Here is a 27454-nt window from a genome sequence, read left to right on the forward strand (position 1 = left end):
TAATGATGACGATTCACATTTTGCTTTTTGTATGAGGAAACTTTGTAAAATGAGCTCTCCAGTAATAGAAAAGTAGCGGCCGTTGTAGGAGAGGAGTATGCTCTCAGGAAGCTGAATTCCTGGCAGAAAAAGAAAAGGGCACAGCTTTTGCACCATGAACCACATCTGTCATTGAGAGACTGAAAAGCTGCAGGTGCAGGCTTGTGGCAAACTAAAACCTAAGCCCCACGCTCACCACCCGAATAGATCCACACACACAGCCCGCCAAATGCAATGCAGCTCTACCCCCCCAGGCAGATGCCTCATTCACTGCCACTTGTCAGCTGAAAGATTATCTGCCACTTTCTTGAATGCTGGAACATTATTTATGCACAGACGAACACATAAGAGTTAAAATGGGTTGTGATCAGAATTTCCTTCTACAAGCCAGATTAATCAAAAGAAATGTTTTTTTTTTTTTTTAAATCAAAATTTCAATATGCACTATAATATACTAAAAGTACCCACAATATTTCACAAAATTTTTTGGCATTAAATTGTACAAACACACAAACTTGATGACTGCACTCTAAATAAAGTTCAGTTATAATTTATCTATTCTCATTGTTGTGCTCAACAGTATTTTTGCACAGAATGTGTTTTCTTAACCGTGCAGCCTCAGTGATCAACAAAATTGTTAAGAGAACAATTGTCACCCAGAAGGACCTTTTTAAAAACTAATTGTGTCACTTATCTCAAATCTGATGACTCATCCCAGCCTCGAATAGCGGTTTATTGATTTAACAGCTCAGTCAAGAAGTAGGGGACCAAAACAAAGATATATATATATATATATATATATATATATATATATATATATATATATATATATATAAAAGAAGTCATTTGTGGACTCAGTGTTTCTGTGGGTTTCTCTACATGAGCATAATTTTGTGTCTATTAGTAAAGTAAATTTCACTGCAAGAAGATGCTCTAAAACAGCCATTTTCACTCATTTCACATAAGCATTTTGTTTAGAATAAACAAACGAGAGTGTATTTGTTCAAAAGAAAGGCAGATTAGCAGGAAAATCCACTTAGAATGATGGATTAGACAGTTAAGTAAAAGGATTTACTAAATGTGGCAGCATGTAACAGACTTGAGAGCTATTAGAAAGTAAAGTAGTGTGAAAGAGTAAAAGCAGAAAGGAATGAAGACCTTTCTCTTTCGCTGTGCCTATAAACGGTGCTCCATCACTCAGCCAGTTTTAGGAAAACTGAGTTTTCTTTGACTTATCAGATAGGCAGATGAAGAAAGAGCGTGAATTAGGTTACTAATTGTTCATCACAAGCTTTATAGGTTTAATCTTTTTCATTAACCATCCTCAGTAACTTAGTACAGAGGCAGTGTTTGTGTTTAGTATATGTGACTTTTATCAACAGCAATGGAGGCAGTTAATATAATGCCGATCTATCATCCAGTCATTTGGCTGGTATCACAAATTTGACTTTATTACACAAATACATCAAGTAACAATGAACTCAGTTACAATTTGCAGTCAATAAGTTACAAGGGAATCCCGCTCAATAGTTGAGCAACATTTGATCTCAAAAGTGTTTGCTAAACCCAGACTTTAACCCATGGTTTGCATTTGGAAGCCTGCTCGCATGCTTTAATGCTGCACGGATCAATGGGCAGCTGAGAGCTGACCTGTTATGCATCACTGGCTGGGCTCTTGCTTCATCACCGTGTTCCCAGTTGATTTTGGAGACTTTTGCCATTCCTTGCATTCATCTATGCTTCTGCAGCCTTCAGCCCCTTAAATGGATTCTGGCAGATCAGCAGCAGCAGATTAACCATCTTTTGCTGTCAGTGCATGTCCTGACACCTAAGACCAGCAATGGGATCAGCAGAAAGCTTTCCTTTGGTTTGAGTTGTGACTCCACTAATGCCGTAGAGAAAAAGCTGTGGGTGGATCGGGTCCCTCAGGAGAACACTTGCGCGGTGCAACATTTTTTTGTTGTGGACTTGCTGAATTGCCGGTTTAAATGGCTGATATTGTCTGCACATTTTCTGACAGGTGTTGCCTCACCAGCAAGCTGGCTGTTTTGCTACAGTACCTCAGGCTTTCTCCTGCGTCAAGGGAGCATCTAAAAATAGAGAGAACCCCTCTGTTCTCCCTTTTTTTTTTTTTTTTTTTTTAAAAAAATATTTGATTTAGCAAAGTGTGCATGGGGAACCCCTGCATGAAAAGTATTGCAGCTCACATGAAACATTAATAAGCATACCACTTCACTGCTTTAAGACAAAGATTTGGACAGAGCCGTTGGACACTGAAGTTTTGATTCAACATCAGATAGCAGAATTGCGTTATAAATGCATCTCACCTTGGATCGAGTAGTTCAACTAAACACCACTTGGGTGAGGATGAAAGTCGCTGCATTGTAGTTTGCTACACAGAAACAGATCATAGGAAGAGGTGGGATGTCAAGGACGGCCCTCAGATGCTGATCAAGTTCTTATTGCCCCTTGTGGCTTGTAATGTCTTTGTTTTAAAGGGTTTTTAAAGCAACGCCTGGAGGTGAAGTGGTACAAAAGCTCGATGGGTGGCCTGAATGTTGATTTGCAAGTCAGAACAACTTTGATGCTGCTCTTAATACTCTTTAGAAAGCCTGACAAAGCTCTGGGTTTGTACCTGTTCTGACTGTGCAGCAGGATAAAGGCTCTTTACTGGACTTAATCCATAAAATCTTCCCTACATCCTGCATCACACTGTCCCGCAAACGTGACTTGAATAGAAGAATGCAGGCTTTATATTATTTATGTCTGCCTCAAATTTTAGATTAATTTAAATATGATTTGAGAAAGAAGTGTGTAATTAAATCTTGCTTTTTGTGGTTCTCCAACCATACAATTTTTTGTCACAGATTAGTGACGGTGCTGGGACTTTTATTTATTTATTTATTTAGGTAAGATGCTAATTGGCGGCAGAAAGATATCTACTTTTAAACATCGCTACTCTCATATATCCTACATCCTCAGAAAGGGACATTACACAGTAGACTACAATGATCTCTGCTGCCATTAAATACACTGCAGCTGCTGCTGCTTTCTTCTTTTTGTCATGTCTGGTATACTGCTTGTAACTGCTCCATGGTTTCTAGTGGGACCACTTCGCTTGCTGCTTCAGGGAATGGCTTCATGAGTTCTCAGCAGACTGATGAAATTATGCTCGTGAAAGACGCAAGAGACTGACTGAAGGTTCATAAACGTCTTTAGAGTATAAAAAAAAATGGGCCTTAACTCTGTCCCCTATAACTGTGCCACCCAAACAATACACTATGATTGTATGTACACTCTATTTTTGTGCATGTTCCTGCCTGTTCATGTCTTAATATCTGAATAAATTTAAAGCAAAATTGCATTAATTTGATTATTTTTACCCAGATTTTATTTGAGAACTTTCTTGTTGATAACTTCCACTTCTGTCTACCACTAACTTATCTTCTGCCATTAAATGCCCCTCCTTTTCAGTTGTCCTCACTCTCTGCCTCTTGTTCTACATCACCTCATTTATTTTGCCGACTTTTCAAATTCTGTAGGAAGCACCTTTACAAGTACTGCTGTTGACCTTTTTTTTTTCTTTTTTTTCTTTTTTTTTATTATCCCTTCAATTCCTAATGCAGGAACATGCACAGTCTCAAACCCTGAGGCGTTAAAGCCTTCACACCATGGGATTCAGAAGTTGACACTTCACAAAGAGGCTCATCAGGTCATAGCAAATAGATTTAACAAAAACATGCTTCTGTGATTTACAACATTGCATTCTTGCTGTGCATTGTTAAGAAAACTAATACATATTAATGTGTTTTGTTCCACTTTTCTGTGCCAGCGTGCATGTGCTTGTGTGTGTGCATGCCCTTTGGGTAAAACTGTAAGGTTAAGACTTGTAACCTTGTAACCAAACAGCAATGTCAGCAGGTTGTCATGACAATGCCGTCATTCCTCTATTCCCCACCCCCACCCCACCCCGCCTCTTGTGCGAGGAACGTCACATGACTGGACTCATCTCCATAACACAGGGATACATAGAACAGTGCTGCTCTCTTTCTAACAGCAGCAGCCGCATGGATCATCTATCATATAGCTGTCACCTGCGGCTACACTCCCCAAACAGCTTTAGGCATGGAGCTGGACTCCACAGTGCAGCAAATCAGAGTTCTGAAGTCTGTACTGACTCATCGCATTAAGCTGGTGTTATTGAATAAAGCAGAATAGCTCATTCAGTTTTTTTTTTTTCCTGTCATGGAGCTTGTGTGAAAATGGATTATTATCCCAGACCAGAACGAAAAGGTTATGCGTGATGCATGCTACATAAATCAAAGTGTCGTTGCAGTGAGGAGAGAATGTGATTGCATCTTAACAATTAGACAGCTCCCACGTAATGCATTGAAGACTTATTCAAGGTCTCGCTTTTGCTGCCTGCTTTCCATTCCCAGGCTTGTTTAAAGGCTGGCTGAGCTTTATAGGCTAATAAGCTGGTAAAGTGCAACATGATTCATTTAAACAGTATCCAGCCAAAGAGTGGACAAAGATTACAGATCCAGGCTCACACCTCTGTGGCCCGTACTGAAGGCTGGTGATGTTTTATATGGTAATCCAGCATACACACTTTGTATACTGGACTGCAATGCACTTGTGTGGAGAGCTTACTTGTGTTGCTTTTAGCAGATGTGATAAGGTCATTCTGGCTCTGATAATTTTTCAGCTTCTGTGAATTTTAACCTTTTAACCTCAATGTTTTCTGCAAATCCTGTCTGTTTTTCAGGCATGTAAGTGATTCCAGTCGTTCATATGTGGCAATTAGTTTGACCACCAGGAGCTGCCCCATTAGATGCAATGTCCCCTATCATCAGGTTCTTGGTCCCCTTCCTTCATTCTCTGCTGCTTTCGTTGTCACGGCTGACGGGTGAGGAGAACAGAAGGTCAGCAAAGGTTGGGTGGGGGGGTGGGGGGGTCTGCTGCTGACGCCATTTTATTGTCATGTAGCCTGAAAATTCCAGTCTTGGCCAAGCTGGCAGTGGAAGCAGCTGGGTGCCTTGATGACCATACAGGGTGGCTTAAATAAGAAACATTAACTTCAACTAACTTTAATGTATTTTTTCTTTTTTTTTTGTCTTGCTGTCATTCATTTCGACAAGCTCAGAGTTAGTCATTGGAAGAGCGGAGCTCTTGCAGATTGTGGAGGAGGCAAAGCAGAGAAAACAACAGCAATGGTCCCTGAAGGTTAGATATAAGAGGGATGTTGCTGAGCAAGCTGTATCACTCAGTTACACAGCAGGATCAGTCACCACGAGCTTCAGTTCTTCTCTTTCCATTTCTCTGTTTTTTTCATTCTCTGCTTTCAGATATGGTTCTGTTTCTTCCCAGCATGCCTGTGTTTCCTTGCCTGCTTTCCCTCCCTGCCTGCTGACTTAATCAGCTTTTCTTTATTTCGTCCCGTCTCACTTTATTGCCTTTCTCTTTCTGAATTATCATCATCCTTCTCTGCTTGACTGCTGTATTCATCCATCACATTCGAGCTTCAACACTAAATTGAGGTCAATGATGCACTATAAAACTCTAACCTTATCCCTCCATGCTGTTAGTCTTCATCTGCCACGTGTACATGTGCATATATATAAGAATTTACGACTCTGAAGCCACTGATTTTTAGTTATTTCTGATTAGTCTTTCAGTGGTTTTATGTTCGTTTTCCTTCTCCTTTTCTTACGCATGCTGCACAACTTAATCCCCAATCTGTCTTTCCATGCATGTCTAATGCACAGAACATGGTCAGGGTGCAATTGTTAAATGACATTAAACGTTGGAACGATTGGGAAGAGAGATAATTTAGCTTCCTTTGTATAGGATGAGTGGAAAGCCAATAGCCGCGAAGGAGAGCTCCTGGTTTATTACCTCCATGTGTATCGAAAGCCATAAAAACTCCATAATATGTTGTCCTTCATGTGCTGCTGGTGAAGGTCTATTGCGTAATTTAAGCAAGCCTGTGGACGCCATGCATTCTTCATTGGCATTCACCTCCTGCAATCCAGCGACTGCTGCCATCCACAGCATGCGTGTTGTTTGTGATGGAACACCGCTGCAGTGCCAGCATATTCCTCAATCCGTCGGCTCTGCCCTGGCCGCCCTTCAGGCTGCATGTGGCCCTGCAATTCCTTCATCCCAACCTGCTGATCCTAAACTATCCCTGTTCGCTGCCAAGTGGACAGAGTAGAGCAATGTGTAAGGCACAGTTTATAACCCCCTTTGTCCTCCAGCAGGGCAGAACACCGTTAACATGATGGATAGAACGGCAAGACGGAGTTACACAATCACCCAGAGGGGATAAAATATGGCTATCCCTGGAGGATAGAGTTTGGAGGGCAACCAAAGGACCATGCGGAGGTTAACCTCTGCCTGGCAACTGACTGAGGGGATGCACCTGGTGTATCTGACTTTGGCCAGAGTGTGCCTTTATTATGGTGTTTTATGTTTCGGGCAAAAAAACCCCAAAACATCTGAGTAAAACAGACAACTCAAAAAATGTCCACATTTATCTGTCAGTTAATGAACTGACCACTCAGCTTGAACCTCACTAAAATGGTCTGTTTTAGATTTTAAGCAGTAAGGATTATGAGGAGATCAATCAAAATTCAATCCGCACCTTCTGCCATCTATTAAATAATGTGTTAAGCTAAAGTAGCGTTTCGTCATCTTTTATCCTGCTGTCTATTTTGGAGTTTTATATGACACATAGCACCTAAGCTTGATTCATTGTGAAACATTTTTGATTTTGAAATTTAAGATAATGAGGCAGGACCTCTTGTTATCCTTGCCATCTGTAATTTAGTGTTTATTATTTCTAGAAGGTAATATCCTGACTGCTGCAGTGAATTGACTCTCTGGGCAGCAGGATATGAGAAATGAGAGGGTGAGGAGTTAAAAAAGATATCTGATATGCAAGAAAGGAAAAAGAAAAAGTAGTTATTGCCACAAACTGATGGAAACTTTGAGTTTTTGCAAGATTCCTGTTTAAACATATAGTTACATGAAAACACGTGAAACGATGACAAGCTTCGCGTTTCACATGTACACTACACATAACTCCCATTTTTTTCCTTTTGATTGATTACATGTTTGTAATCAATCAAAAGAAAAAAAATGGGAGTTATGTGTAGTGTACATGTGAAACGTGAAGCTTGTTACAAACATGTAATCAATCAATCAAAAGAAAAAAAATGGGAGTTATGTGTAGTGTACATGTGAAACGTGAAGCTTGTCATTGTTTCACGTGTTTTCATGTATGATAGGTATGTATGATAAAGAAAGACAGAATAAACAGCCTTGGAAGCTCTTTGTTTTGTATTGCAGAACCATGTGTAGTTGTGTGCTATGTGCTGATAAGAGGATTTGTTGGAGAGTGTTTTTAAGTTACATTTTTCTTTAATCGTGTTTGTGCAAGAAAGCAGCGATTAAGATACAATATTCTCTTGGAGCTTTTCTGTGAGAGAGAGCATGCATTTTTGTCCTTGGCTGGCCACATCAAGAGAGGAAAGGATGAACTTTTTGAGTGTTGTGGTGAAAATAGGAAGGTTTCGAAAATAAAAAATGCAAATGACTGGAAGCGTTTTACGTAAAAGTTTGCCTGGCAGCAGAGACACTTGATTCCAGCTAAAGCAGACTTAACTTGCTGGATAAGAGGTGTGTGTGCATGTGTGCATGCATGCAAATCTTATGTAATCTGACTAGGAGGATGTGTTCCTTTGGTCTCGGAAGAGATCAGACATTTGAGTTCTACTTTGGACACAACACACCTGCTGCCTCTGCTGCCAAACAGATTACCACAAACACTGGCATGCTTGCACGTGTACACACACACACACACACACACACACACACACTGCTGATGGGGCTTAGAGCCATCCAAGAAGAAGAAGAAAACAACTTACAGAAAGAAATTGAGGTGCAGAACCACGTTTTTTTCAGGGTTTGTGTGTGAAAGTGGGAGGTGAGTGGCAGAAGCTTGTGGTTCGTAGCTTTTTTTATTTGTTAAAATCTAATTGTGAGGTTTGTGTGGGTGAGAATATTGGCACCTTCAGAAACATTTGAAAGCATATGCGCACACACAAACATGCAATAATCAGAAAGTGCTAATCCTTCCACTTGGCAAACAAGTTGTGACACACACACACACACACACACACACACACACACACACACACACACACACACACACACACACACACACATTCCCAGCTTGCTACAATGTTCCAGGTGTAATTATAGAAAGTTTGCCCCCTGATATGGACTGGTAAATGGCTTTGACTTGCGTCTCTGCTGGATGTCCGCAGGAGATTTTTCCACTTGTCCAGCTAAGGTTATCTAAATTTAATGAGTTTTCCCATTCCCTGCGGCAAAGCGGTGGAGCATTGGCTCACCTCAGTGATGGTCATAGACCCTCTTGAGGGTTAATGTTTCACCTTTACTCGCACTGAGGTTTGCTAGCCTGCCCTCAGGTCGACATGAGACCTCTGGAGCATTTCAGTCAGCTGTTACAGAAGCTTCAAGAGCTGTTCCAAATGACCTCTGGGGTTGTGGAGAGTTCCCACTGTTCCCCATGCAGGTGTCCTAAGGTAGACCAAGAATGAGATGTAATGAACAGCTTTTGTCGGTGTGGTTTTTAAATGGTCGTGGGAAAGAGAGGGTCATTAAGAGCCCTCATGAAGAAAGAGTGGAGAAAAAGAATATGTAGGTGTGGAAAGTGTCTACATTGTAAGTTTAGGCTTCACATCTATAAAAACTTAGTAAATGGTCAAAGATCCTAATTTGTTGCATCTGTGCCTGTTTTAGCCATCATGTATGTAATGGGAGCCCTGGGACCTGCAGCTGGTTACCTTCTGGGAGGCGTCCTTATCGGCTTCTACGTCGACCCCAAAACTGTCGTGAACATTGACCAGAATGACCCTCGCTTTGTTGGCAACTGGTAAATATGCATGTGCACCTGCACGCCTACATGTTTCCTTATGTGTGCTCCTTGTGCGTTGATCTTTGCGACCCGTTTTGTTCTTTTCTACCAGGTGGAGCGGCTTCCTCCTGTGTGCCATAGCCATGCTTCTAGTGATCTTCCCCATGTTTGCCTTCCCCAAAAAGTTGCCTCCACGCCACAAGAAGAGGAAGAAGAAAAAGATTGGCTCACCAGGCGACGCGTCTAGTGACGACGACGTGATGAAGGAAAAGTCCAGCTGTAAAGGCCAAAATGTGTCATCATCCATGGGCTTTGGAAAAGATATCAAAGGTAAGACGTGACAAACTCGCTTATGGATTTGAAAGTGTTGTATCCTAAAGCAACTGTGAGGCATTGATGTAGGCTATAATCCTATTAAAGCGGAGGATTAGTGATTTTATCCAATAATTGAAGCTTCATTGAGATCTGCTTTAAAGATATTATTGATTTATGTAGGAGTGTCTACACACACTGCTAATGAAGGGGTAAACATCACTGTGTTGGTGAACAAAGTGTTTTGTTTGCATAAGTTGGGAGTTGCATTGCTGCTGAAACATTTCAAAATATATTCCTTGATATTTTATATACGAGGAATCTCCCGGTTTCCCCGGATAAACGCAACTCTGCACTAGTGTTTCCTCCCATCTCTTTTTTGCTCTTGGTTCTCTTCCTAAATGAGCTCTCCGGGGACTCCCATCACATTTCCACACACAGGACTTGACAGGATGTGCAGCAGAGCCCAAAAACGTAGCATTCGTGCTTGCTACCCCTCGCTTTAAAACTGGCAAAATCCAGCATGTATTTAGCATGGCTGCACACTCATAAATTAATGCTTATGTGCACAACCAGAGCAGTCAAAACGGTTTTGTCTTGGCGATGCAGACTTTGCAAACCACGAAGGCGTTCTAGCTTCATCAGATTGGTGCTCGCTCAGCTGCTGTTTTATTTGTCTCAGCAGGATGTTTTGGGCTGTTGTGCAAACTACGGCCTGTTTCGCAGACTCAGGTGTTTCAGCGCTAGAGTGTATTTTAATACAGTGCATGTCCTTCAGTTGAGGTGTGCGTGTTATCTATTGCACAAATTCAGCACTTACTGTAAAAGGATATACTGTAATGAACTGGCTGTTTTCAGAAAGCTATTTTTTCATACCCTTCAAATCACAAGCAAATACTTAAAAAAAAAATGCAAACCCTGAATGTTTTCAGTAATACACATCAAAGGGACAAACTTTTGATTATCAATGTTCCCGAGAGCTTGTGTATGTGCTGTGTAAAGCATTTCCCTTGGAACGGCTCAGGGGCATGGAAAAATGATTGCTGACAAAGTGGCACGTTTCAATAAGTGATTAATTACCTGACAGGGGAAAAAATGCAAATCCAGTCTTTTTAGCTGGAATTTTCATCTATTTTGCTGCAATACCTTTAGATTCAAAGCTCACTTCTTTCTTCCACCCAATGTTCAAACTGAAGTTCTTGGTTTGTGCTGAACACAGCTAGCCATGTGAAGCAGTCTGGATTAGCTCAAAACTAATTGAATAAAGCCCAGATCGAAGGAAATTGCTTTGACAAGAAGGAAAAATAAAGAGCTACAAATAAGATGTTACATTGTGTGTGTGTATGTATTGCAATTGAAGGGGTCAGAATTGCTCACAAGATAATTGTTCACAACATTAAAAGAAAAAGAGATAATTGCTCGCAACTGTACTATCTTAGCAGTTGCACCACAGAGGGCAGCTGCCAAAGACTTTTGTGACTATTGATATTTTACACTCTTATAGAAGGGAAATAAGACCCAAGTTCAAAACTAATGTTCTTATTTATTAAGTTGATATCACAGAAAGGAGCAGTTGCACCTTAGTTGCATCTAATTTTCTATAAAATTGCTTTTGATGATTATTGACAAAACATCCAGCAGTTTTAAAGTAACTCAAGTAAAGCTTTAAAATGATTCAATTGTAAATCCTCCAAAACCTTTTGTCTTCGTTTAGATTTGACCACGTCCACCTCTTAGCCCGACCCGCCACGGTTCTGTCCACCTGTTTGGTCAGAAGCAGAAAAATTTGGAAATGAAAGAACTTGTTTCACCAAGTCAAATTCCAACAAAAAGGCAACTGTTGTGAGCCAGTGGTCTGTCTGATCAGGAGAGCAGCTGCTGTGGATGCCAGCAGGACTTGGCCATCTGTCTCCCTTCCAGACAAGATTACAGCCCGACTCCCAAGAATGAAATAATTAGTGTCACCCTTTTATTCCTACCTTTGATCTAGGATCACTCTGACAGATGCTTCGAACATTTCCCCACCTACAACATCATCAGCTGAATTGGTGCCGGGACGGCTATCCTCTAATCGAGGCTCCGTGCCATGCAGTGAGGCTGGTGTTCTCATATCCTCTGTAATAAAAGGCAGTAATAATCCACTTCACATTCTTCCTGCCTTTGCTTTTGTGTCCACTTAGCTTTGTTGCATTTCCCCGTAAGCACATGATGGTCTCATGATTAGAACATGATAACACGATTCCTTAGCCTTAGTTTAAAATGTGTGTGCACACACAGGACTAAACTGGAGACGGCTGGTATGAGCTTAGTTCAATGAGCTGACTCTCACTGGAAGTAATGACAGACCACACACACTGAAAGATCCACAATTAAAATGTATGACTTGTGATAAAAAAAAAAAACTTTGCCTCCACTTAAATGGCACTGCTTTTAATTATTAATAATAATTTATCAGGATAGAAACATTACTTTTTCTTTTATTAATGTATAAAAAATATTGCTGTGATTTAGCTGCTCTTCAGTTCACACAGATCTTTTTGTCAACATTTAATCAGGGCTAACTTGCTTTTATTTAAAGAAGTTCAAAACTGATGAATAATTACCTGAGTAAACTAAACAACAGCATATTCTGGGTCTTTGTCTTTACAGTCCAACAGTAAACAAGCGCCCAAACTGCATGAGAAATGTAGAAAAGTAGCAGCTTGAATGTGAGCTCCCTGTGGGCTGTGGAGATCCTCATTCTGCCAAACGGCTCGTGAAATCATATACCTTGGCCTTGTCACAATGGACTTTAATATGCACCAGCGAATTTAGTATTAAAAACTGTGATAGTTGAATTATCTCCATATAGGCATTACATTATATAGAAAATGGTAATTTTACCATTTTAAGGAAGTCTGGTCATTTTTATGTTCCTTTTAAATTAAAAAAAAAAGTCTCCAAGCAAAGCAGAAAACAATATCTATTACATTTCAGTCTGTGTGCTCAATATTGAACGCTATTATGAGAAAAGAAATAGGATCTGGAAGACCAAGACACTAGGCAGATAAAGCCTGTTTGACTGAAAAAGACCTGAGGAAAGATCCAAGAAAGGTTGCAAACTAACAAATGCTTTGGTCTGACTTTAAATGGACCATTGGGTATGGTTAGATTGATCCTGCTTTAAATTTGTGTGGCAGCTCGTGGTACATAGAACGTTTAACTTAGAAAAATTGAAACTGACAAAAGGAAAAAAGGGCTTAAAAAAATGAACAAACCATGAAATAGTTTTTTTCAAATACCATCTCACAGTGGATGATAAACTAACATCAATAATATTTTACAATCCACCCCTGCCTTTAATGTTACCCAAAATCTGTTTGTCTGTGGGCAGCATGACCCCAAGAATCGGCACCAAAATTTTGCTTTAGGCCTTTGCTTTATTCTTTGTATTATTATTATTTATCTGCTTTTCCGTATTTCCTAATAAATAATCTAAAAGAATCTTTGAAAAAAAACGGGGTTTCCGTCAGGTGAATGGTTTGAACATGAAGCTGTTTTCAGACTGTACTCAGATGTTTCCAGAATTGCGATATGCTGGATGTAGAGCAGCATTGCAGATGGAGAGCTCTGAAAAAAATGCTCTTACTGCAACAGTTGTACTAATTAGCCTGGCAGACTTGCATGTTTTACGTAACCAGATAATCCAAACTCTTCCAAAATCCAGAACTGCATTTTCATAGGTGAAATGATTACCCTGCCAGCAGCTTATATGTTGTTTGTGAGTAGGGTCACTAGAAAGGAAACAGACTGATTTATATAAATTTGAGGCATGGCCTGGCTTTGTGTGTGGTGATTCACATTGGGTGTGCGAGGATCCAGGAATTTTTCTTCAGCCTTGGCAGGGTGAATGCTGTCTCTGTTGACATGTTTCTTAGCAGGAACATTGCATAAAGCAGTGATACATTTTTGACATACTTGGCATTGATTAAAGTACACAAGTTATCTGACTTGTTCATGGACATGATGTAGAAATGAAATACTTATTAATTTTTACTTACTTACTTACTTACTTACTTACTAGAAATGTTGGTAACTTAGCTATATGTAAATCAAAATAGCATGCAAGTATCTGGCCTTGTGCAGTGCCTGTATGTAAGAAGCTAAGCCCAAACAAATATTGGGTCAGTGATGCTTTTATCCATGGATTTACTAATGTTTAAGTGTATCCCCACCCCCCTCTTAGTTGCTATCAACAATGCGCTGCTGCAAAAGCTGGATCAGGTTAATTCTGACTTGCAGCAGTAATGTACATACAACTGGATCACATGACTTTTGAGTGACATTCTGCATCATGGTGACCGCACTGCATGAAAAAAGCCCTAAAGCAGACATAAAGGGCATGTTTGTCCTTGTTATGGTTTTAAAATAAGGAATATGACATTTAGGCTCCATTTGTAGTTTGCTTTGTGGAGCACAGATGCACATGATCCGTGTGTTTGCTCTGCAGTTTCTTAAAACTTGCTAAGAGATCAAATGTTGACACAGGCAAGCAATTAAGAAAGCAGTGTTGAAGTTAATGTTCATTACAAATCTGAGTGTTCTTTGCAGGAATTGTGGAGCATCTGTGTGTCTAGGCATTGTTTTCTTTCTTTTTGTTTTTTTGCAGTCTTGCATGAAACAAGAATGCTATCTCGGACTAATAAGACACAGTTGAGTGGATATTTTTAATGTGAGAATGTTTTATTTATGTGTGCAGGTAAACATCACTGATATCACCATTGGTTGCTGTTACATACGGGTTGTTTGGGTTGCAAATGCAGCACTATGTTTGTGAGATAAAGTAAAATGAGGATGCTGCCAGTGTATTAATTGCAACACGACAGTAATGAGGCGCACTGTCTTGTCTTGTATTCTGATCCAGACCTCCCCAAGGCAGCCCTGAGAATCCTCAGCAACATGACCTTCCTGTTTGTCAGCCTGTCCTACACAGCTGAGTGTGCCATTGTCACGGCATTCATCACATTCATCCCCAAGTTTATTGAATCGCAGTTTGGCATCCCTGCCTCCAACGCCAGCATATACACAGGTAAGTCTCTTTTCATGCTGTTTCAGTATGTGATGTTTAAAGCTGCCTGTGAAATGTCAGTGCGCTGCAGCACAGTCCATCGAGTTTGAGCTGCTTGTAAGGGAGTGCAGCCACAGTCCCTCGTGGACCATGATCAAGGCTGTGTGGGAGTCTGTGATGAAGGATATTCTGCAGTATGGTTTAAATGGTTCCAGCTGTCTATGAAGACATCTATTTTTAACATCATGGCGTTTTTTGGACAATGTTTAAGAAGTGTCTTTCATCATTTCCAAGTTGTGTTGTTTCAAATCCAGACAATTCAGAGCTATTCTTTTAATAACGGGCTGAGATTTGTTCTCACCATTCCTCGTGCATGCAGTGATTCACAAGTAAGAAACTGTAATGAGTCATGGAGCCCTGCAGGATTTCATTCAGCAATAAACCTTCATTACATCCACTGACTGTAATACACAATTCTCTATTGACTGTAAGATACAGTCATCATATTGTGGACTCAGACACACACACACACACACACACACACACACACACACACACACACACACACACACACACACACACACACACACACACACACACACACACACACAAACAACCTTCTGCTCTGCCTGGATTTTGTACACCACATACAATATATGGGATGCACAAAGACAGTCTAATCCCTCGCGTGTCTAAGCCAGTGTTGTTAATGCACAACTAATCTGGTAGCAGGATTATTACAGTAATAAGTGATTGAAAACTCAATTATGGGTTTGAAAGCAAAACAGTGTGTGTTCTTGTTTTTGTGTGACCATGTTGTCTGTGGTTGGTGCAAAGAATGCACAGACACAGAAATATACAGCATCCCATGTGCCTGTTGCCAGGATACAAAGGGTAAGGGCAAACGGGTGGTGCAGTTGCCATGACTACCTAAATGCTGCCAAGTTCACAAGAATGTGATGATGGTTGGACATGATGAGGAGTGGGCATGAAGGAGAGGGCTTCCTCAAAGAAGCAGGTGGATGGACAGACTTTGGCCTTTCTTTGAAAGCTGAAATAAGCTGGTTTGATGTCCTTCAGTGGGACTGATGTCAGTTAAACAGATCTATATCTAGTGGTTATTTTTCTGTATGGTTAGGTTTCGATAGTTTTAAGCAACAGAAACTGGCATTTAAAAACCCAAATTTAAGATTGACCTTTAGAGAACCACACATCAAACACAGCAGGGGAGATTGGATATTGATTTGCTATGTGCCCAAAGTTGTTGTTTAAATTATTTTTTTAATCTGTTACTTTTGTTTTTCTCACATTTTGCCATTACCTGAGTTCTTGATGCAGTATGCAGTTGTTTTTAGTCATCAAACCTGTGAGGCTATTTATCCAAGTGGCAGAAGATGTTAGCATCCAGCTGGTAAGTGCTGCCGAGCACTGAGCAGCTAAGAGCCTTCATGTTGCGCTTCATGCTACCAATCAGCATTAATAAGCATATGTAACGCAAGATAGCTGGTAAAAACAATATAATGGTCATAGTATTACCTGTATAAAGTAACTATCCAGCTGAATTAGGAGCTCCTAAGATTAATATTATCTCATGAATGTTCAAGCAAAACAATAATAAATGCTTTATTTATCCTTCAGGCTTTTCTAGATGAGAGATGTTCTGTAATGAGCATCATAGGTTCATGACTTCTGCTGAGCATTTGATTCTTATGGAAATGCTTGAATTACTCAGTGAATTACAAGATAATACAATAAAATCATTATTATTTTATTTCTTTTTTTTTTTTTTTTTAAATCTCAAACACACACTTCTGGCTATTTTTCCACTCAGGTAATTATGTTAGATTTAAATGAATCCTTTGTTTCATTAGTCGTCATTAGTGATATTTTCAGTCATCATTGGGGTGTAAAGTCAGATTCTTCTCAAATCCGTGGCTGACAGTCTGTGTAGCAGATGTTGAGACAATATGCTGCTAATATTAAAGACGGGATTATTAATCTGTATGAACTTTTAATGAACTTCTCTTGTGATAATCTGGTTTGTTTTAGCTGAATAATAAATGAAAATTTGTGTGTGAGTGTTTCTGTAAATTGAACCACAAGTTCAAGTTAAAACATAGTCTCAGTTATAAGATAAGTGTTTGTTGAAAGTCTGACCTCTTCAGGGAAGGAACTGGACCTGAGCTTGGAGGCTCTGACCTCAACGCTTCTCAGTCTCCCTCATAAGGGCAAACAGTCCATGAGAGGTGTGAAGTCAGCCATGCTCCTGCAGTGGATTGTGTAGATGTTGTTAAGTGGATGGAAAGCTGCACCCGGGGTTCATGCTGGTTGTTTTAACCACCCGCTGCTGCTGCTGCACTACAGTGAGATAGACTGCATCGGGATGCGTTCCACCCCACACCTGTAGTCAGAGCTCAGAGCTGGGAGGCCGAGACCAGGACATTACCTGAACTGCTGTGTCTGCTATGCAAAGGGGAAATGGCGGCTGAAGTCCACAATCAGCTCCTTGGTCTTTCTGACGTTTATGCAGAGGCTGTTTGGTGTTCAGCAGCTCTCCAGTTGGTGGACTTTCTTTTTGTAAACTGACTCATCATGCAGAATATTAGCCCCACCACAACTATGTCAGCTGTGTATTTTACAATATGACAACGGGTAATTAAAATAAGATAGATTAAATGTTTAGGATGCAGTTTCAGCTCATTGCCAAATTACCACTTTTTAAATCAGTATCATGCCCTGTTAAAGAGCCGCCGCTGCTACATGTTCATTAGAGGCTGGAACAGAAATAGAACTGTAACATATCACACACGCCCCCCTCAGCAGCAGTTTCCCTACAGTTGCTGATGTGCTTTCTACTTGTTTTCTCCACTTGGATGACACATGGTGAACCAACCAAGAGATGCTCCATTTATCCTGATCATTATCTCTTTGTTTTTCACTACTTTCCAGATAATTTCTCTTCATCCTCAGTGCAACAGTCCTGTGTTTTAGGGTTTCTGGACTATGACCCCACACACACACACACACACACACACACACACACACACACACACACACACACACACACACACACACACACCAATTTAATACATCACTTAAAAGTCCCCTTGCATTAACGTCTGCACAGCTATTAATCCAGATATCATTCATGAGTGTGTGTGGGTGTGCATGCCATATTGCACATCTCTGACTGATATCTGGGTTTACTGTGCAAAAGCTTAATCTTGCGAAAAGCACATGTTCTGGCAAGTTAACATGCACGTACATGATGATAATATGCCACAGTCTGGCTGTCACTGAGTGGGCTTTGTCTTCATCTGTTCATCTGTGTTTTCAAAACAAACACACACACACACACACACACACACCAAAAGATGCAGCTACAAGCCAGATGATATTACTTTTAGATTAAAAAAATTCTCTGCTGGTACTCGCTCTGACCGAAACACCCCACTGACTGACCCCATCTTTCTCATTACCCGACTGTGAGAGCCTGTAGCCGAGCTCATGGGCTGCCATGTGCCATGTGCAGCCTCCCAAGACCATAATTCTTGCACGATGACACTTGGCACTCGGTCAGTCCCGCTAGCAGCCAGTATTGCCTTTTGCTGTCAGTTTGAAGGGCTTAAGTGGACTGAGAGCACGTGTCCCTGCACGGCATGACTCCGTGGTAACCTGCAGCGTTGCATTGATACTGCAGAGCCTATTTGTGTTCTGTCTTTTTATGAAATCATTTATCAGGTGAATTAGGGGAAGTCACAAAGAGATTGACATTCCTTTTATTCAGCGAGTCCATATAAAATCTTTTATATTAAACCCTCACATAGTGTTCATGTGAGTATATCTGGGTAAAACTCTCGCACATCACATGCTTATTGCTTCGATTCCTCTGAGTAATTAATTCAGTGTTGACATTTCATGACTTAATCGTCTTGTGAGCTTCTGTCTGCAGCACTTCCTCCATCTAACCAGTTTTTTCTCTCTCTTTCTCCGTTTTGCAGGTGTGATTATTGTACCCAGCGCCGGAGTGGGGATTGTTTTAGGGGGTTACATCATCAAGAAGCTGAAGCTTGGCGCAAGGGAGTCGGCCAAGCTGGCCATGATCTGCAGCGGCGTGTCTCTGCTCTGCTTCTCTACGCTGTTCATAGTGGGCTGCGAGAGCATCAATTTAGGAGGCATCAACATACCTTACACCACAGGGTGAGATGGATTTTCATGGGAATTTTAAAATCTGAGCAGCTACAGCAATGTGTTTGGTGACGTGTTTGTTTTAGATCCTGTGTGAAATACACATGAATCATTTCATGAGGTGCTTGTAGATATTTCTGAGAAGAGGGTGAGTTTAGGAACCTGTCACCATTCCTATCATCCTCATGTGTTTTGGTGTCGTGTTGGAGTGCGGATGATTAATTAGCAACACCAGCATCTGCTCAGGGGCCTCGGTGAATCACTTTGCCACCTCTATTTCTGAAGCCGCCTCTCAACACCAAAACGGCTGCAGAGTTAACGGCCAGTCATCTGACGTGTCAGCCCCGCGGGCAGAAACCGGGAGCTCGTCAAGCACACGTACACAAATTCACAGATGCGTGGAGTCACGATCCACACACTGACCTTGGATGATGCGAAAGACCCTGCAAGCTGACTAGCATGTCACACATACTGTGATTAATTCTGATCGTAGTGTTCATAGCAAACCGTCATGTTAACAAACCGTCATGTTAAAAAGAGAAAGAAATAAGAAAAGGAAACAGTATGTTTAAACTCTGCTGCTTTCTCTGGGGATCATAAAAGAGACTGAAGTACTTTCCTGTGGTGTGAGATATACATTACCAGTAGGGATACTCCGATACCGATATTTGAAATTTTGAATATCTGCCGATACCGATATTTGCCGATACCAAATCTGTTTATGTGAACATTATTGTGACCATGGTTATTATTGCTGTTATAACTGTGTAAGATTTCGTTAGGTTGTAATAAATGACCCATACTTTCTTAAGTTACCTCATCAATACAAATATAATAACATTACAGATTTAAGAATTTAAACAAGATTTATTTTGATTTGGCACATTTGACCTAAATACAACTATAAATCTGTGTTTTTGATACAAAGATCTCGCTTTTAGTGTACAAAAAAAGTCATATTTTAACATTCAAGGCATTTATTTCTTTTAAAAAACATTCAAAGCATATCATCCAACACATCTGCACTGGCTTGACTAGCATATCATCAGGTATCGGTTGTGGTATCGTTATACTTTTATTAATGTCAAGTACGAGTACACACACTTGGTACTGAGCCAATACCTATACCGGTGCGTCCCAAATTACCAGTATGGATGGTAATCATTTGGCGTGGGAAAATTGAATAGAAAAATCTAATATCTGGATTTTTTGCTTCACAATTTTAAAATAGATTTTTTTTTTTTTTGTTAAATCTTTTTTTTTTCCAAATAAAAATAATCCATTATAAAAAATTTTTTGTCATATTTATTGTTTTTATTGATCTTTTTCTTTTTCCTCCTTGAGCATTATAGCAGCAGAATCATGGTCTGGCTACTTTTTTTTTTTACATTACTTTTTTTTCTATTTGAAATCAAGAAAAAATGACGAGCAAAATAGGTTTTGTACATTTTTATTGTTTGTTTTTATTCCAGAAAAATCAGCAATATCGAAGAAATGTGAGAGTCGCAATTTAAATCGAATCAGCACCCAAAAAATCTGAATCAAATCAAATCGGGACAAAAGCATATCGTCACAGCCCTAGTAATCCTGATATCAGTATGAATATTAGTGAAATTAGCTCAGTCCAGTATGTGTATTTTTGGGTTGTGGAGGTAGCAGCCTAAGCAGGGAAGTCCAGACTTCCCTCTCCCCAGCCACATTTACCACCTCTGCAGGGGGATCCTGAGGTGTTCCCAGGCCAGCCGAGAGATAGAATCCCTCCAGTGTGTTCTGGGTCTTTCCTTGGGTCTCCTCCTGCATGGACGTGCCTGGAATACCTCACCAGGGAAGCCTCTGGTTTTGTTTTAAGATTTTTTCTTTGTAGGAATATTGTCATGAATGTTTTAGGCTATGATAATCATGAAGAAAAAAAATCTAGATTCTGTGAAAACCCTTTTCTGATGCACCAAAATTGGACATTTTTTATGGAATATTCAGTAAAATCCCCTGATAGTTGTTAAGTGGTTAATGCTTGCATTAATATCTTTGTGTGATAAAAGGTGCACATGTGCAACTATGAGGGTAAAGCATGTCTAGAAAAACTAATATTTAGCAACTATTGAAGATGGAAATGTGACATTTGAGATCATGAACACTACCAGCTTGCAGAAAGAGACTGGATCTTATGTATTATAGTTTAATTAGCAATTTATTACATTATGGAGGAGATATTGCAGTATTCTACATATTTGGAGGATTTCACCACTAATCTCTCTGATTAATCATCTAATTTCCATGAATACCATGAAAAGAAAACCATGGAAATCTGTAAAGAATTCATTTAGAAAAGTGGCACGTAGCAGCGGTGTACATCAGCAGCCAAACAAGCGTTCAGGCATGGATGCTGAATTGGATAGGAAGCGGGTAACATTGTAGTAGGTCACGTTTAGGTCTTTTCTGAGCATCAGTTTGACAACAGTTAGTGATTAAAACACAGGACATTGACCCCTTCCCCAGCATTGTTCATTAAGTGCCAGAAAAATTACTAGCAGTTGCCCAGAAAACCTATAAACCAAAGAAATAAACTTTAATAAATTTGCTCCTGCTTTCATTGTAATGTGCTTCTAAATTCTAATGAAAACTCCTAAATCTCGGCAAGGAAACACACACCGCCATGCACTTTTAGTGGTTCGTCAGACAGAGGGGATTACTTTGGAATCTAGAGTTAGAGTTTAAAATCAAGCCTCCATGTTGTTATAGGAATACATTTATTTCAGTAAGATGCAGTTGAACCCCATTCTGCGTCTATAACAACATTCTGGCTTTGTAGAAAAAGACTTTGGTCTAAATCATAAAACATCTGCTGCTGCATGAAATGAAAAAGAAACCTGATGATTATATTTCAGTTTAACTGCTAAAAACCTCTCAAGAAAGATCTGTAGGTCATAATATGTCCTAATGAGCCTAAAACTTAGAGACTGCTGTGAAATTTACTGTCACGTTACAAAGTTAATCAAGCTGATTCTTTACCCAACAGCTTGTATGGCCTTCAAAACCCCCACGGCTGGTGTATTAATGACGGTGGTTTTAGTCTGAAGCAGTGTTTATAGCGGGGTCAGCAGGACCGTGTTAGTAGGGTGCCGCGTTATGGACAGCACCGACCACCAGTTGCAGTGAATCACTCACATGAGGAATGTTTAGCTCAAATCTCCCCTTTGTGACTACACTCACACACGCTGGTCTAGACGTGGCTCTGCCGCCAAGCTGACAGACTGATAAGTAAGGTCGGAGCTGAGAGGCATCGGACATAAGATTATGTAATGATCTTAAATATCTGCACAGCGATGCATGATTATGTGTTTGGATGCAGGTCCTTCATTCCTTATTAATGTTCTCCAGTTGTCGGTTTGTTTGCTGCCATTTTCCCTGTTCAGTGTCTCCATTGATGAAGCAGATGAAGCCAATTCTCTTTTGGCTCGTTTTTTTTTTTCTTTTCTTCTTTATGCAGCTGTGGAGGCTGGGGTTTAGCTTGGAAAAGGGCATGTGCAATCCCATCAGGACTGATGCCAGTTTGCATATCTGCAAATACACACAGTGTCAGGAATGTGTCACTGTCATGTCAGGACGAGCCCAAATGTCCTTCCCCAGTTCCAGCTAATTTAGAAAGTGCAAATCCGGTTCAAAATGATGGTTTGCTGATTTAAAAGGCTGCAGAAAAGACTTTTTTTGTAGCAGGTTTGAACTCGCATTCACAAACTTACTGTGAAAACGAGTCATGAAGGGAAAAAATATTGTCAGCATTTACTAACATGTCATACGCTATGACAAAACTAATTGTCTAATGTGTAATTAGATTAGAAACCTTCAGGGAGAGAGGTCCAATTAGTGTTGGATGTGTGTGTAGGCATTGACCCCACACTCCCGACCGTTGTGTTGTTAGGGCCCGTCCCCGTCTGTTCCGCAGGGCTCAGGGTGAAGTTTCCCAGAAAAACCCATGCCTCGCTTCACTGCTTCTGGTTTAAATGAAGCCAAAGTCGTGTTTGGCTTTGAGCGACTGTTCCCACACTGGCCAAAGAGCCGGCGGAGATGTCGCTTCCTCTGCCCCGCTTCTCTGTCATCACAAAGGCCGGTGCGGCGCGAGGTTGAAGCTAATTAAAAAGGATTATTTACCACAGATTAACAACAAGAAACTTTTTAAAACTTATCTGGCCTAAACAAGAGTAAAAGTTGTTCTTAATTTGGGTTTGTGTGTGCAGTCCGACCCTGACCATGACCCACAGGAACCTGACGGGCAGCTGCAATGTGAACTGCGGCTGCAGGATCCATGAGTACGCTCCGGTCTGTGGCTCTGATGGCATCACCTACTTCAACCCCTGTCTGGCTGGATGCAGCACCGTGGGCAACGACAGCACCGGGGTGAGGCCCGCCACAGATACACTAGCATACTCTATACTCACAGAACTCTTTTTGTTTTCCTATCAAATGAGCCATTTCCACAAAGAATTATTGAAAAATGTTTGAAAGAACTTTAATATGACCTTAAATCATTGTTGACATATGAATACTTTTGCATGTTCCCCTCCCGATACATTGGAGGTGCAGGAAGTGTCTCCGCAACAATGCCAGACAGGAAATGATGGCAATACAAGGAAGAGAAATGTTTAGATTCTTTGTCAAGGTCACTGATTGCATCACATGATTGGTGCCACCCAATCTGCAGGATTACCTTTAGATTCTAGAGTGGATCTCACGGTTTCTCTTTGTGGTTTTGTGCACAGATCAGGAACTACACAGACTGCGGCTGCGTGCAGAGCCGACAGGTCATCACTCCATCCTCTGGCAGCCAGGTTAACCAGCTCCAGCTGGTCATCGTCAAAACATACCTGAACGAGAACGGCTACGCCATGTCGGGGAAGTGCGACCGCACCTGCAACACACTCATCCCTTTCCTCATCTTCCTCTTCATTGTCACACTCATCACGGCGTGCGCCCAGCCGTCTGCCATCATCGTTACACTCAGGTGAGAAAACACTTCTGTCCGTTATAGTCCAACATTAATAATGCAGAGCAGCAACTTCATGCAAGTCGTTTGTCTTCCTTCAGGTCTGTTGATGAACAAGAGAGGCCTTTTGCCCTCGGGATGCAGTTCGTTTTGCTCCGAACACTTGGTATGTTCCTTAAAATCCCTCCCTCTGTGTTTATACTAAGCCAAGACTGAAAGATGCAGGTGTCATTTATGGAGAAGTAATAAGTTTGTAATTATTGTTAGTAATTAGACTGTGAACGGCCTCCTAAGTAGTTTTTAGGGTTTAGCACACCATATGCAGCCGTCACTTCTCCTGCTGGTCTTTAATCCACTTCCCCAAAGATATTTTCTTCCTTCTACCGCTTGCTAACAGCCAATAATTTTGCAGAGAGCAGAAATCCACGGCAGCAGTGAACTTCTCCTAACCCTTGTGTCGATAGATGTGTTGAAAAGCCCTCTGAGTGAGCTGGTTCTTCTGAAACATGCCTCTGATTAGCTCAGTGTTACTCTTTAATGAAAAAAGACACTTTCACGTGTCATAAACTACAGCACAGAGTGTGCACAGAGGGCTACCAGGTGGGTGTGGAAGAATTTGAATGCCTGAAGGTCATTATATGTGTCGGTCTTCTTACACACCTTGAGAGCATCTCAGGACCAGTTCTCTCTACAGTGAAGTTTCTTGTCAGTATGAAGCTAAATGGCGCCACCAAGTGTTTCAAAGAGGTGCTGCAGCCCTGAGTTTCTTACTGCTAAATGGTTACGTCATTAAAATGAGCTTACAGAAAAAAATGAAATGCACCGAGAATTTTTTGAGATTTTAAGGAAGACTGATAACTTGTAGATTGTACACAAAAAGCCTTTATGAGTATGGATCAAAAGCTTTAAAAAAAAATGCCTAATGAAATTGGACAATTTTATGAACTGTGAAAACTCCTGAGTGCTATTGCTTAAATTGTCTGCAATTTTTCAGGAATGTTACTGTGTGGGGTAAACTGTAATCTCTAACGTGAGGGAATCTACAGAGCTTTTCCAGGCATTTATATCCTATTTAAGAGGTTTAAGATGAAGCCACTTCATGTTAAACTTGAAAGCAATTAGATAAGTTAAGTTGATGTTACTGTCCAATCAGGAAAAGCAAAAACCAGTGAGTGAAAAGAAAGTTGTATGTTCATAAAGAACAAGAGTAATGGTCCTCTATGGCAAAGATTAAAGTAAAAAAAACTTTTTTGCAATCATGGTGCCAAAATATAAGCCGAGTTGGTTTAGTGAGGATCGTAGGTAAATAGTAGCATAGATAACTGTAAATGGTGAAAAATAAGTACAAATTTATGAATACTCCCTGTTCTGTTAGTTTCAATGCTAATATCCTTTTTACTAAAAACCCCAACTTCAGGGAGTGATATGCAAACGAGGAAAGGCTTGGGCTCTGTTGATCAGTGTGTTCCATATAAAAAGGCTTTTTAGTACCAAATCCGAGTGACCTTTATGATGCTTTATCTGTTGGAGCATCAATTTAGCCTCGTAATCTAACAACTAAGGCTGTCCTTTAAAAAAAAAAAAAAAAAAAAAATGTTGACTGAGTAACATTCAACATGTGTGTCCACTTTTTTCCCATTAAAAAAAAAAACATGTGGACCAAAAATAGCAGAAAATGGTTTGAAGTCCTAAGATTTACAGCTAAAAATGACACTTCAGTATCAGGAAGTGTATGTGTAATCGTTGTGTAACAAAGTTTGACTGACAGTGGTGACATCATGGCAGAATGTTTCCAGAAATGTTAAATCACCTTGTTTACAAAATGAAATTTGTAATAAATAGTAAATCTTATGCCTCATATATTTTCAGTTGTGACTAATGCATAAATGTAAATAAGCCAAGCTGCTCTCAGTCTGAAAATGGTGTGCACATGTGAGGACAAAAGCTTTCCAAGCCACAAGGTTGGCATGTTGACAGTTGGAAAATACTGCTTATTAACAGCCAGCTGAGCGTTGTTTTCCAGGATGAAACTAATGCAAAGAGAAGGTTTGAAGTCATTAACTTGGCGTCTGTCTCCTCCTCCCCCAGCCTACATACCCACGCCCATCTACTTCGGTGCTGTCATCGACACCACCTGCATGCTCTGGCAGCAGGACTGCGGTGTGCACGGCTCCTGCTGGGAGTACGACGTTACCTCGTTCCGCTTCGTCTACTTCGGCCTGGCCGCCAGCCTGAAGTTCGTCGGCTTCGTCTTCATCTTCCTCACCTGGTATTCGATCAAGCACAAGGAGGCGCGGGCCGAGCGCTGGCACCAGCACATGCCTCCGCTGGGCACCGTCAGCGAGCTGATCTGTCACGCTGGGGGCCAGAAAAGCCACGCTCGCACCCGCTCATGTCCTGTATTCCTCCCACCCCGACCGGAGCCCCCGGTTGCCCTGCTGCTCAACCGCGGCCACAGCAGCCTCAGTTGCCCGTGCAACTCTCTCAAAGCAATAACTCCACCCGTCTTGTTGCCGCATCATCACAGAGGCTCCGCCCATGTCTGAAAGCACGCAAGCCTCCATCTGGGGTTCATTGTGACATGTGCCTTTCTGCTTGTGTTTCTGCACAACAGTGTCTACTTTACACCAAGCAGACGCCAGACTGGCAGGCAGAGACACAAGAGGCCCACCGTAACTGAAGGGCTGCTCATCGTTCATGAAAACAGGTGGAAAGACATGTTCATCAGAGCATATCATCAGCTGCAGCCACTTATCGCATCACAGTTTGGATGGTGTATGATTACATGGTGCTACTGTTAATGGGCGGGGCATTATATCAACATGGCATCTAAAGCACAACAGACTAACCTGACCTATGCAAAATCAGTGTACAGCTCCTTCCCTCTCGGTACTGTACAGCTCCCTCTGTATTTCTTCTCTGCGCAATTCATACACGCCTTGTTGTTGGCCTGTTTGTGCACTCATTTTCCCACGACAGTTTGCGCCATTCTCTTGTCTGGTTCACATGAGTTGTTCGCATCCTATTGTCCATTTCCCCCCCCCTTAACAGTGCCTCTCAGGCTGTTTTGGCCAGTCCAGAATACAAAGCTAGCTGTCAGGGCTCATGCTAGCTACTGAAAAGCCAGTCCCTGCAACAACGCTTCACTTTGCTGCCCTCAGCTTTTGCCATTTGAAACATCTTTATGGTAACCATCAAGCTCGAAGCAGATAAGCGCCAATGGTACAATGTCTGTAAAAGCTATCATATTACATCATGATCTTATTTATATGTTGAGTGGCAAATAAGAGAAAGGAAATTAGAATCATCTCAATGTGCTGAAGCTACTGTAAGACCTAAACATGTGACAGGAGGTTTGAAAATGTGGCACAACTGTGGTTTTCCTCCCTTTGTTTCAAAGCCAGATGAACAAATACGTCATTTTGGCTTTGCATTGCAATGGTTTCTCCATTCTAAAAGGTCATCAGATGTACATAGTAGTTATTTAGCTGTCAAGACTTGAACATATAGACTGTGTCTTAATTCAGGGTCTGCACACTTCGAATTGCGGATTTGTAGGCTGAATGCATCAAAGCGCCAAGTCCTGTCCCGATTTAAAGGCTCCATTGAGTCCACCCTTCAAATCCGCACTTTGTTTGGCTCCAGATAAGCTTAAAACAAAGACTACAAGAGATGCATCTTCTTATCCCAGAATTCATTGCGCTCCTGATAGAAAAGAATGAGCAGCAGAGCGCCAGTGTAGGTACACCAGCCAGACCATTTATTTAATTTTATATATTTAATTTGAGTTATTTATTTATTTTAAATGCACAAACATTTGTCCCAGAAGATAAGCTCGTCCTCCTCATGTTTGTCATTTAGACAAAGGTAAATGAAAATAAATTATAAATTACTGACACCATTTTCTGTCATTTTAAAAATATTTAATGTTTTTTGTGGA

At 40.9% G+C, this 27454-nt stretch overlaps 1 protein-coding gene across 1 annotated transcript in view; it reads left to right on the forward strand.

Annotated features, from left to right (window-relative positions):
- The window catches only part of slco5a1 (solute carrier organic anion transporter family member 5A1), a 37283-nt gene extending 11090 nt beyond the window's left edge, over positions 1-26193 (forward strand). The window contains exons 3-10 of the mRNA XM_079259705.1: positions 8872-9004; positions 9099-9316; positions 14202-14366; positions 18347-18545; positions 22769-22928; positions 23291-23532; positions 23616-23680; positions 25603-26193. Of these exons, the coding sequence (XP_079115831.1) occupies positions 8872-9004; positions 9099-9316; positions 14202-14366; positions 18347-18545; positions 22769-22928; positions 23291-23532; positions 23616-23680; positions 25603-26060 (1640 nt within the window). The 3' untranslated portion in view covers positions 26061-26193. The remainder of the gene's footprint in view (positions 1-8871; positions 9005-9098; positions 9317-14201; positions 14367-18346; positions 18546-22768; positions 22929-23290; positions 23533-23615; positions 23681-25602) is intronic.
- The last annotated feature ends 1261 nt before the right edge of the window (positions 26194-27454 follow it).

Source organism: Telmatherina bonti (genome assembly GCF_933228915.1).
Source record: "Telmatherina bonti genome assembly, chromosome: 20".
NCBI lineage: Eukaryota > Metazoa > Chordata > Actinopteri > Atheriniformes > Telmatherinidae > Telmatherina > Telmatherina bonti.